This window comes from Quercus suber, unplaced genomic scaffold (assembly GCF_002906115.3).
Source record: "Quercus suber isolate HL8 unplaced genomic scaffold, Cork oak 2.0 scaffold_285, whole genome shotgun sequence".
NCBI lineage: Eukaryota > Viridiplantae > Streptophyta > Magnoliopsida > Fagales > Fagaceae > Quercus > Quercus suber.
In genome coordinates, this window is record NW_027069741.1 from 448,291 (window position 1) to 461,491 (window position 13,201).

Here is a 13,201-nt window from a genome sequence, read left to right on the forward strand (position 1 = left end):
TGTTTTTTGTGTTTGTGGAGCTAAATTTTAGTAATATAGCAATATGTCTCCACTGTTGCGAATGCTCTAGGCAATTGCCTAACTCGCCTAAGGGGACTAAGGGAAGGGCCAGCCCTGATTAGATTGTTTTAAACTCTTAATGCATTCTTCTCCTATCCAAAAAATCTAGATTTAAATTAAAAAAAAAAAGAAGAAAACTAAAAAAAAGAAAATAAAAAGCATGGGTTTGATAATTTGTGTGCATCCACAGTTCCAAATCCAAGCCTTAATTTCTCTACTCAAGCCAAAGTAACATACACAACCCAAAACGATATCGCTTATGGTATTACTATTAATCCACCAAAAGACACAGTAAAAATGGGTCTATTGCTGACGTGTCTCAATCTCAGCCGTAGCTTCATTCATTATCCAATGATGAGTAGGACTGAGATGTAGACAAAAGCTTCACGCTCACACCCACTTCACAATTTCCTCAAAACCCAGTGCCACTCTTTCAATTATCCATTTTTCTCTTTTTAATTTTTAATTTTTGTATTATATATATATATTTTAAAAATACTATATTATATATATAGTACTACCAAACCCAAAAAAAAAAAGAGAAGTAAAAAATTAAAACCATTCTTTGAGCCACAAAGCCCACAAGGGCAAGCAATTCTCACCTACATTAACATAACACACGTACAATTACAAAAACAAAGCCTTTCTCTTTCTCTGGGAGAGGTGTACCCAAAACTCTGTAAGACTCTCTCTTCTGTCTCTGATTTTCTTAAATTCTCAAATACTCATATCCAATCTGCTCCCACAAGTTCAAAGGAACACCTATAAGTTTCAGATCAGAGAACACACACACAAAAAATATAAAGGAATGATTTTTCTTTTGGTTCCCACCAAGTATGTGAAAAAAATCTATCTGTTTTTTTTTTTTTTTTATAAATTTTTCTTCATTTGGGTATTGTGGGGTTGATCTTAATATGAATATTTTTGATATTTTACTTTGCTTTTGTATCTGATTGGTGTTTGTGGATATATTGGGAAGTAAAAAGTTTGATTTTTTAGGGTTTCTGTATCAGCTTCTGTGACTTGGTTTTAATGCGGCTTTTTCTATATTCTTTGGTGGGTTTTGTTTTTCTTAATGTGAACATTCTGTTTGGTAGCTGAGAAAGTTGAGGGAAACAAAGAGAAAACTCGGGTGAATGATGGGTTGGGATTTTTTTTTTTTTTTTTGGGAGTTTGCGGAAAGTGGGGACATTGGGTTTGGTGAGTTTGTGTAGTTTAATTAGCTTAATTGGATTGGATTTCTCTCTGGGTTGACTGTAAATTGTGTGAATTTGATTGGGGTTTTTGTGTTTCTGAGGAACTAGGCTGTGTAGAATGTTAATGCTTTATGATTTGTTTAACTTTTTTGGTAATCAAAGGGTGTAAGAAATTGTAATCTTTGGTAAAAATTATGGGTAGATGAGCTGTTTGTGGAGAGCTTGTAGCCCAGCTCGCTAGGAGTCAGTGAGAGCTTGTAGCCCAGCTCGCTAGGAGTCAGTGAGAGAAGCTTAAATGTTGGATCCCAGTTTGGTTTTTTATTGGGTCTAGCTTGAGCAATGCTGGGCTTGGCTTGATTAAGTTTGTGATTGGTTACCAACCTGATAAGAACTGTCCCATGGAAAAGGAAGGCTGGTGGATTATGAGGAATTCTATTGGGTATGGGATTTGTGGCAGGTAGGAATCATTAGTGTAATATAGATGTGTACTTTGGATTGTTAGGCTAATGAAGAAGCTTAGTTAGGAGTTGTGAAAGACCTTGTGTTTGGTTGAGTTGAGTATGGGTAGGGCTATATGAGTTCAAGGAAGCAGTATTAGATGATTTAAGGTTTTGGGTAGCTTCTATCTTGTGAGGTTCATGATTGAATTAGAAGCTTGTGTAATTTTTTTTTTGGGTAGGATAAGCAATGGGCTAGGATAAGTATATGTGACGCTCATTTGGATTTTTCATTAATGGGTTAAAAAAGCTAAATCATAATTGAATTAATTGTTATGGAATGAATGGAACCATGCATTGATCCTGCTTTGAGTCTATTGACAAGGAGAATGCTATGGTGGGTGTGTGTATATTTGGTTGAATTTGTGTAGGGATTGGTCTCTAGTCGATTAAATTTATGGTATTAGGTTTTGCCACCTCTTAGAAGGTTTCTTAATTGATCTTTCCCTTTCTTAATCTCTCTCTGTTATATTGAATACTCTAGCTTAAAAAAATTCATTTTAGATTTGGATTCTGTAGAAAATGGTGTTCTATTGTTTAGGGTTAGTTGTAACTTATTTTATAAATAGCTTGAATATGCTTCCATCAATGGTATTGATATACAATAGAAGTAACTGCATCTTTATCCCTGCCTCAGAAATTAGTTCTGACTGACCTTTTATTGTAATCATAATGCTATGCTTTACTTTATTCTTACATTTATTGTTTTTCCGTATCTTTATTCGTGATTAATAATAAAGCCTTGGAGTTTTAGGTCCCAACTGTCATTTCTAATCTCTTTCTCTCTTTGGTTTGGTGGCCAGAAGCTGATGCAACAATACATAATTGAATAATGGCTGTTCAAACGTCTGGTAAATCAGTTTATGATGACTTTGATGATGATGAGCCTCTAATTTTCAAAAGGACCAACCCAACAGCTAAGCAAAATCGAGTAAATTCAGAACTAAAGAAGCCATCATCTCAAAGGCATGATGGACAATCTGGGAGGCAGGTTCCTGATGTGCCTTCTTCCAATGGTCAAAACTCCAGTATGCAGAAGGGTAAGATGGTTACATCCACCAAGGTATCACAAGTAAAGTATCCTCCAGCAAGCCCAAAGGCATCTACTTCATCCATCAAGGCATCACCTGAAAAGTCATCAGTGGCAAATTTAAAAGCGTCAACTACATTAGTTGGTCATTCAAAAAATTCATCTGAACAGAACATGTCAACTTCTGTTAAGGAGGAAAAAAACTCCGTGAAATGTCCCCCTTTAGAAAAAAATAGTGATTCTGAGGACTCGGGAGATGATAAACCATTGAGTGCTAGACTCTTGGTGAAACCCACCGCTGTCCCCAAAAGGACGAGCAAACCTGTTTCTGACGTCAAGGCATCTCCTGAAAACTCACTGGCAGCAAATTCAAAAGCGTTGACTACATTAGATGGTCGTTCAAAGCATTCATCCCAACAGAACATGTCAACTTCTGTTAAGGCGGAAAAGAATTCTGTTAAATGTCCCGTAGAAAATAGTGATTCTGAAGATGAGAAACCACTGAGTGCTAGACTTATGATGAAACCCACCATTGTCCCCAAACCTGTTCTCAACAAATCACAGGCATCAGAATCAAAATACACTCTGAAAAAATCTTCTGCAGAATCTGATGATGAAGCTCCTTTGTCTTCAAGGTTCTCACCAAAATCCAACATGGGTACATCCAGTAGTAAACAGCAGATAGTAAGTTCTAATGAAAAGAAACCTTTGGCTTCGAAAATTCAGCAAAATGGTTCTACCTCGAGGGATAAACAACAAAAGTCTTCCATGCAAACGAGCAAGAGACCTCTAGATAAGGTGAATTCCTCAGAACAACCTTTAGTTAAAAAGACAAAGCTCTCAGATGCATCTACACCATTGAAGATAAAGCAAACATCAGTCAAAGCTGAAGCAAAGGAAGATGACGATGACGATGATGACTTTATTCCAATTTCCCAGAGAATGAAGAAGTCATCTGCATCAGACACTAAGTCTTCTTCCCCAAAGAAAAAAGCAGTAAAAGTTGTTTCTTCTTCATTTAAGAAAACAACTAAGAAGTCCAAGAAAGTAGTGAAAAATTCAAAATATATAAGATCGACAAAAATGACACCTAGCTCTGGTGATGGCCAAAAGAAATGGACTACCTTAGTTCACAATGGTGTCATTTTTCCACCTCCATATCAGTCTCATGGAGTGAAGATGCTTTATAATGGGAAGCCAGTTGATTTAACTCCTGAACAAGAGGAGGTGAGTATCCCTCCCCCTCCTCTCTCTCTCTCTCTCTCTCTCTCACTCTCTCACACGCGCGCGCGCGCGCACCTGCTCTGCCTTCTTCCCTAATATTCAGTCCAGTAATCTTTCAATTATTTCTGCTCTTGCTCCTACTGACATTGCATTTACCATATACCTTTTACCCGCAGGGTTTCTAAATCTATTGGATGATTTCTTTTTGCAGGTTGCCACAATGTTTGCAGTGATGAAAGATACAGATTACATGCAGAAAGATAAGTTTAAAGAGAATTTCTGGAATGATTGGCGAAAATTACTTGGTAAAAACCATGTAATTCAGGGCTTAGAGAAATGTGATTTCACCCCAATATATGACTGGTACCAAGAGGAAAAGGATAAGAAGAAACAAATGACTACAGAAGTAAGTTGGTGGCTCTCACCTGCTTTCTGGGTTTGTTAATCAATGAAGTTTACTTAATGAGCTTGATTACAAATTCAAACCATTGTTTCATATCTTTAGTTGCTTTTACTTCCGAATTCATTGTTCTAGATCTTATCTACTCATTTTATTATAAGCAATGCCAGTGACCAGAAACTATGGTTTCTTTGGCAATGAACTTTGACATTTTCATGTAAGCTTTTTTCTCCAGAATATACTTATTAGGCATGTGATTCTGGTGGAGTTTAATAATAGTTTTTTTTTTTTGGGTTCAGCTTATGACATTTTTTCTGTCTTGCCCACTAATTGATAGCATATACTTTAGGTTTATTATTGTTAAGTTATACATGCACTAGTGGTTTTTGACGGCACAACCTCAGCCTCCATCTCTCTCTTGTGGGAAGAGGACCTAGAACTCTTTGGCTTAACAGCAATTGTTGAGCTTGTTAGGGCTTTCTACTGATTTACATGAAAGCTTCGCATTAAAGATGCTGTTGCATATAAAAAGCTATTACTGTATGTTTGATCCATTAGCTTTTGACTACAACTATGCTAAGAAATTATGATACATGATTAAAAAGACATTTTGATTATTTTTATTGCAAAATGGTTGTCTTTGACCTTTATATACGTCACTCTTCCAACATGTGTGTTGTCTAAACAAAGATTACATTGGAACTTCAATTGCCAATTGTTATAAGAGCCAGAATGACATTGAAATGAATAGGCCTTCCATATCTAATGCCGGCGTTTACCTCTGGAGCTAGTGTATTAAACAGTTGCTCCTTTCCTGGTATGGAAGTCAAGTACTCATGAAGCATGATGTGAATATGATCAATTGCTTCTCACATAATTGCTTTTGTCTGTGCTTCCACATTGCGGCTAATATGTCAATTTGCTTTACATACAGCAGCTCAGATCTAATCAAGGTCTTTCTGTTGCCAATGAGCTCTAGCTTAAATGGCACCTGCTCCCCTTGTAAAAGCAAGGTGGAGGTGAGGTCTTAGGTTTCAAGATCCACTGGGTGTGTCAGTAACTTACCAATAAAAAAATTAACGTCCTTTTTTTTTTTTTTTTTTTTAATATATATATATTTTTAATATGGCATTCTCAGTTTCAAAACAGTTGACGGAGAAGTTTCTGTTCATTCAGGAGAAGAAGGCATTGAAGGAAGAGAAATTGAAGCAGGAGGAGAAGTATATGTGGGCCGTTGTTGATGGTGTTAAAGAGAAGGTTTCTTTTAGCCTTGACTTTTTCTTCTTCTATTTTCCTCTCTTTCTTTTTGGTTGGGGGGTTGTAATATTTTGAAGATTTGAGGATATTCTGTCCTCTTTTCAATCCTCTAAACCTATCTTACATGCGGTTATTTTATTGTTATATTATGTTCTCTAGGCCTTTGCTGATTGATTTTTGAATTTTATATGTTGTTTGGACTATTGATTTACGTATAAATTAACAGATTCTCATTAATCTACAATACCCCCAATTAGCCACTAGTTTGTTATCTTTAAAAATGATTTGGTTGGTGGGTTGGACATTGCAAATTATTCTTACCTTAGGGTAAAATTTATGGTGCAGGGTGGGTAAATACAATTTACCCTTCCCCCTCCCCCTTCTATTTGGGACATTTCTAGAAACATGCTTAGGGGTAAAAAAATATGACAATTATATCTTTCTATACCTCAGTGTCTACTATATAATCAGTATTTTCCATGGGTTTAAAGTCAGTCACGTATCTAGTGCAACTTTTATTTATTCAGATTAAAATAGAAAAATCATGCTATCAATCATATGGGTAAGGCCTTTACTTCAAACTACTTTGAGCAAGTGTGTTGCATTTTTGCAATAGCCCTTTCATGATTGCTTCAACTTTTAGAAGAAATAATTCTTGCATTCTCAACTCATAGAATCAGCCCCTCCCCTTAACACCTACATAGATTGTTCCATCTTGTTTTAACTAATATCTTCTAGATGAAGCAATTTCACATTGACTTTGCAGAGTTTCTGATAGTGTCACGTTGACTTTCTGGTTCTATTGGTCACTGGGGTGCATTGACTACCGTATGGTGGTTTAGAAAGATTTGAAAATTTACATTGGTAATGCATATATGGCTATATTTCTCATTTTGTTCCGTTGTGAAGAAGTTTTTGTATGGTTGCCTTTGTTCTATTCATAACCCCCAAGAGTATTCCAAATCACATCACTGACTCTCTTTTGTGAGGTGGATGTAAAGGATGAACAGTCCTCCAACTGGGTTTGAGCTTGTTGTGAACGGTTGTCTGTGAACTATTCCTATGCCATATAACTGGTTCTATCAAATTGATGTTGCTTATATCCCACATTCCTGTATTGTTATTTATGCTGTCTATTTTGATTACGTTGATGTATTCACTAATTATGATATATTCTAGATGATAAATACATGTGTTTCCTTTTGTGGACCTTAGTGCATATTGTTTTTATCTTAAAGTGTGCATCTAATTTCTTATAATCTCAATCTCAGGTTGGAAACTTTAGAGTTGAACCACCCGGATTATTCCGAGGCCGTGGAGAGCATCCAAAGGTTCTATTAACATTTTTATACCTAAGATAATTTAAGAGTTGTATGTGATTGAATTCAGAATATTAGGATTTGCTGTCGCCATAAGTGGATGTGTTTTATTTATTTCTAAAGTTTATTATCTGAATTTGTTATTGATGGTTTGCTTCTATGCTGTCAGATGGGAAAATTGAAAAAACGCATTCGTCCTAGTGACATTACTATCAATGTTGGAAAGGATGCTTCAATTCCAGAATGCCCTATCCCTGGTGAAAGGTTTAGTTCTTCACAATCTCCTTGACAAGAAATCAAGTCATTAAGACCCTTTAAGAACTGTACTACACACACACACACACACACACAAAATTTTATATATATATATATATATGCAAGTGATTTTGAATAAAGTATTATATTTAAGCCAAGTATTTTTCTGTGACTGTTTTTAAGTTTTGGAATTTGTAATATTTGGCAGCTGGAAGGAAGTAAGACATGACAATACTGTCACATGGTTAGCTTTTTGGAATGATCCAATCAATCCAAAGGAATTCAAGTATGTGTTCCTTGCAGCTAGTAGTACCTTGAAGGGGCAAAGTGACAAGGAAAAATATGAAAAAGCAAGGATGCTGAAGGTTCTTTTCGTGCAATAAATTACTGATCATAATGCTTAAGGAATTTTACATAAAATTTTGGTTATTAGCTTTGAAAATTGTCAAATGTTCTTTAGTACTAGCTTTTATACACTCCCTGGGATGATATTGAAGGACCTTAGTAATATTTTGCTAAAACCTGAAATTTTGAGTGCAGGACTACATAGAAAACATCAGGGCTGCATACACGAAGAATTTTACATGCAAAGATGTCTCGAAACGGCAAATTGCAGTTGCCACCTATCTTATTGATAAACTAGCGCTGAGGGCTGGCAATGAGAAGGTATATTTTGTATAAAATATTACTTGAATCAACCCCCCCTCCCGTGTGTGCTTGCACACATTTATTTAGGTTTTTGTATGTTTGTAATTAAGCACCATGTAATCCTTAAAAAAAAGAAAAAGAAAAAAAAACAGCACCATGTAGAGCAGAGTTACCTATAAAAGGGGGGGGGGGGGTGGGGGGGGGGGGGGAGAATAAGCCTTTCATAGTCAGTTGAATTCTCTATCACATGCTAGGTCATTTATCTGGCACTAGGAAAAGCAATAGAAATGTTTAGCTTAAAAGATGGCTGGCATTTTGACTGCTTAAATTAGGATTCTCCTTAATTTGGAACCATTTTGTATTTTTTTTCTTCAAGCTTTTCTTCTTTTGGTTTTGTATGTTTGTTTCTAAACAGGTATAGCGTAATTGTGTTGCTTGCATTTTACTTTTTCCTTTTTAATCCGCTTTAAGAATTAAGCAGCTTAAATTCCTATTAGCAATCAGCCATTCAAGTGCTCGTGGTTGCATTCATTATCCAGCAAAATTTATTGGGTGTTTTTTTTTTTTTTTCATATTGTCGGCTGCTTTACTGCAGGATGATGATGAGGCTGATACTGTTGGTTGCTGCACATTGAAAGTAGAGAATGTAAAAGCAGTAGACCCAAACACATTGGAGGTATAATGGAATAAGTTTTAGAAAAAAACCATCCCATATAGTTCCTCGTGTACAGTTTATTGCCAGTGGTAACCAGTGAACTGTTTTTGATAAATTCAGTTTAACTTCCTTGGTAAAGATTCAATTAGATACGAAAATAAAGTTGAAGTTGAGCTTCCTGTTTACAAGGCTATTAAACAGTTCCAAACTGGTGAGTAATTTGGGTCACAGTTTAGGTTTTAGATATGAATATAGATATATAGTTTGTGATAACAGCCAATGAGTATTTATTTTCTGTTTGCTGCAGGAAAACGTGGCTCTGATGACCTCTTTGACATGTTGGACACCAATAAATTGAATGCTCATCTAAAAGAACTCATGCCTGGTCTTACAGCAAAAGTCTTTCGAACATATAATGCATCCATCACATTGGATGAGATGGTAAGAAAACATTTGGATCTCACAACTTGTCTAGTTTGTATTTTTGCCATTAATATGAATGGCGAGCAGAGGCATGAGGATCTAATCTTTGTTGTTTAGCATTAACAGTGTTGCTGAGATAGTTCCATTGCTTGTTGTGAAACTTTAATGCATACTTAGTCCTATGTTTTATTTCGTTAAAATGCTCTCTTTTTTAAAGGAAGTTTTTGGTTTAATTCTTTATATAGTTTATTCCTATCTTCAAGTTGGTGTCTTTTTTTATAACAGTTTAAAAAGGGATTAAAATGTATTTTTTTTCTTCAAGGGAAATTTTGGGTTAATTTCTTGTTAGGGTTTATTCATCTCCATCTGGATTGGTTCCTTGTGTTTTTGGCAGTTAAATAGGGGAACTAAAGAGGGAAATGTTGCGGAGAAAATTGTTGTTTATCAGCATGCAAACAAGGAGGTAAACAAAGTCCTCCCTGTCAAAGTGAAGTGATCTATGATTTTGTTCCTTTCAAGTTACTTGCAGAATCCAAAATTCTGGCTTTTCTGGTTGCAGGTTGCAATAATTTGTAACCATCAAAGGAGCGTTTCAAAGTCTCACAGTCAACAGATGTCAAGATTAAATGAGAAGATTAGTGAGCTTCAGGTAATGACCATATGTCTAGTGAAAGGCATACATGGATTGTTTTGCTTTGTGAATAAATGTCAATATCAACCATCATATTGAGGGTCCAGTGCACTAGATATCAATAGATTTGTCAATATTCATGTTGAATATCCAAACTCATCTGAAAAGATGATGAAAATTTAAAGTAGAAGTCAATTGAAGTTTCTATGATTTTATGCCAATGAACTCTTGCTCAAATCACATATCCTTCTCTTGTGAGACCAAGGTGGAGGGTCATGGCTTCAAGACCCATTGAGTGTGCAACTTTTTAATGTAAAGAAGAAAAATTCTAAGATTTTATGATAAACGTTTGGTAAAGTACATTGAAAAAGCTAAAGGGCCAATGATCTTTGGATCATGACATCCTACCCAATAAACTAAGGATGGAGGTGATCTCCTTACCCTATGAACAAAATATGGAGGGTGAGGTCATGGGTGGAGTCCTAAAAGAGCTTCAGAGGCTGAAATTTGCTAGATGAGGTATTATCATCTGTAATATTCTATTGGTATAGACTATAAAATAAATTTTTTAAATTTACCTTAAAATTTTCTCACCAATAGTCATTTTCCATGATTAATTATTTATAAGGATGACCAGAGAAAAAGAAATTGACTTAGTAAAGTTGGGACCTAACTTAACAAGAAAAGAAAGAGCAGAAAATATATATACTATTGCATATGCTTTTCCCTTTTTTATTTTTAAAATTGGATTTATATCAAAGTAATAGGATAATTTGAGATTAGAGACAGGGTTTTTAGCACCCTTGTAGAAAAAGAAAGTTTTGAATTGAGAGAAGAAAATGAAAAGCAGGAGCGAGAGAAAAGAATAAAAGACAATGTGGACCAACCTAGACCCTAAAATGAAAAAGAAAACAAAAAGAAGAAATAAAGGCAAGAAGCATTAAACAAGGCAGGCTTTGACTTGATTGTTGAAGAAAGAACTGAAAAAATAATTTTACAATTACGAGTGTCAGATGGCATACATGTCAATGTTGGAGGTTTTATTAAGTTACTGCCTTGAGATTGTAATTATCTTGTGATATTTCCTATTTTTTTTTTTTATAAATGTCTCTAGCCACATGTTGATACTAAGAAATCCCCCTTAGTATCTCTATCGATGATGCAAGTGTGTGTGTGTGTGCGCGTCCATTTGCATGTAACTAGTGCTTTGTTTATTTTGTGACTTATGTCCACACTTAAGCTGAGTCTTTTTAATTTTAATTTCTTTTTTTGGTTAGGGCATGCTGAAAGAGTTGAAGACAGATTTGGACAGGGCAAAGAAAGGAAAGCCCCCATTAAAGGATGCTGATGGAAAGCAAAAGAGGAACTTGGCTCCAGAAGCGTAATACCACATGTTTGCCTTTTTAAGCCAACTATTCATCCTGTTTTGATATATGTGGTTTCACAATAGTTTATGATTTTATGTTACACAGGATAGAGAAAAAGATTGCTCAAACCAATGTAAAGATCGAGAAAATGGAACTGGATATGAAGACAAAAGAAGATCTGAAAACTGTGGCATTAGGCACATCCAAAATCAATTACCTTGACCCTAGGATCACAGTAGCATGGTGCAAGCGGCATGAAGTTCCCATTGAGAAGGTGAATAGTTTCTGCATTTAGTTTTTGGGTGAATGATCTTACCAACAAGCATATTTCACTTTCACTGGAAGCAATTCTTAAACCAGTTAGTAACACCATGGCTTGGATACACTAGGTTCAGTTCTGGCTATATATATGCACGTACCATACATACTGATGTTAACATTTGAAAATCCCACTGGTGGACTGCATGTTCTCTTTGTTCTTTATTCACACGCCAAATTTTATGCTAGTCATATATTATTTACTATTTAATTCATAATCTAATGTTTTATGTTTAATTTGAGTATGAAGAAAAATGAAATTCATACATCTTGTAGATGGAGTAGTTATTGATCTTTGATCATCTTGATGATTTGGAACCGTGTAGGGTATAAGAAAACAATGTTGTAACATTGATAAATTAAACCTACCCGCATGGAGCCACCCACCCTACACACACACACACACACACACACACACACAAAGTATGGGTTTGAAGTAATTGCATTCATTCTGTGCATTGGTGTAGTTGTTTCTTATTGGTTAATTGCTTCTTACATTTCCCAAACTTCACAGATATTCAACAAGTCTCTTCTGGCGAAGTTTGCTTGGGCAATGGATGTGGATCCTGATTTCAGATTCTGATATTTTGAACTGATCCTCAGTTGGCCTCAACACCCCCTATCCCCCTTCCTAAAAAAAAAAAAAAAAAAAAAAAAAAAAAAAAAAACAAAGGTCCATTTTGTTTTATCCTTTTCCATTAAAGATATTAACATTTTTTTAGTCTCAAGCGGAAAATTTGATGTTGTATGTACTTCTAATCTAATTATGGGCCGAGTTTACCCCTTTCCTCACTTTTTTTTTTCTTTTTTTTTTCCCGGCTAAGAAGTTGCGGCAACATTATTGCTTGAACTCTCAAACATCTTATTTTTCAATAGTTCAAATGTTCAGAGTACAAGAAAATTCTAGAAAAAAAGTAAATTTCATTGGTTATATCATTTTATTTTTTCTCCAGTTTTTTTTGCTTGTTTAGTTCTTTGGCTTGTAAGTTGTAATGCAAAAATTTTCCTGCTTAGTGTCTTTTTAAAATTTGGAGCATTGAAGTGGAGTCACTGAATCTGCCTGAGAGCATTCTATAAGCACATCATGGAGAACCTTACTGGCTATTTCTTAGGTTTATTTGCGTTGTATACGAAGTTATAATTTTTTCGTATTACATTGGTGTCAGCATAACACCAATATTTTAGTAGTCTTTTTTGGTTTCTTCAACATTAGAAGTGGCCCTCATTCTTTGGGTTTCTCTTTAAATTGTATAAATAACAGTGTTAAAGAGTGTAGTCTTCGACTGTTTGATGTATTCTCACGCTTTGTTTCTCAGGTAAGAGATTTTTATACACAAGGTAGTTTATGCTCGAGCTAACCTGTTTTCCTATTCCCACATTACCTGCTTAATCTATGTTCTTCTAGCACGCAATCCTCTAGGATTATGATAAATGCAGTCCCTTGAAATCAACAATTTCTCTTCATGTATAATACCATTCAAAATAAAAAAAATAAAAACTTTTGCTAGAAGATCCGTTGATGGGGAAAAATGTCGAGGAACAAGCATTCTTTGTTGGATTGTCAGATTTTATTTGCTTAAAATTCAATTGTGTATATTTTAAATTCTATTCGGCCATCTAATTAAATTAAAGACACTATTGTCTCATGTTAACTCTCTTCAGAGTTGATCCGTAAGACAATGCAGTAACAAATGCTTTAGATAAGAGAGTGGAGTTTTCTTGTTTGCTTTTAGTTTGGATAGAGTATTCTCCAGACGTTGTTAATTTTGTTAATGCTAATTTAGTAGTTTTTTGAATAAAAGATTTAGCTAATTTTTTTCTCAAAAGAAAAGAAAAGAAAAAATAATGTATTGAATGTGGCTGAATGTAATTATGTCCTTTAAGGAATTTAAAGAAAATTATTGTTTTCTACTCTAATTTC

At 35.0% G+C, this 13,201-nt stretch overlaps 1 protein-coding gene across 4 annotated transcripts; it reads left to right on the forward strand.

Annotated features, from left to right (window-relative positions):
- Positions 1 to 612: 612 nt before the first annotated feature.
- On the forward strand, positions 613 to 12,211 carry LOC112034222 (DNA topoisomerase 1 alpha). Of its 4 annotated transcripts, none has more exons than XM_024067029.2 (16): positions 613 to 739; positions 2,557 to 4,010; positions 4,219 to 4,413; positions 5,584 to 5,664; positions 6,936 to 6,995; positions 7,153 to 7,247; positions 7,447 to 7,603; positions 7,779 to 7,904; positions 8,482 to 8,562; positions 8,662 to 8,752; positions 8,849 to 8,982; positions 9,359 to 9,427; positions 9,524 to 9,613; positions 10,873 to 10,976; positions 11,068 to 11,236; positions 11,795 to 12,211. In XM_024067029.2, exons 2-16 carry the CDS (start codon positions 2,586 to 2,588, stop codon positions 11,861 to 11,863), a joined length of 2,946 nt encoding a protein of 981 aa, XP_023922797.1. In that variant the 5' UTR covers positions 613 to 739; positions 2,557 to 2,585; the 3' UTR covers positions 11,864 to 12,211. The 4 variants fall into 4 exon arrangements, with proteins under 4 accessions (XP_023922797.1, XP_023922798.1, XP_023922795.1 ...); XM_024067030.2 differs by having other exon boundaries at positions 626 to 739; positions 2,560 to 4,010; XM_024067027.2 differs by having other exon boundaries at positions 633 to 894.
- Positions 12,212 to 13,201: the final 990 nt, after the last annotated feature.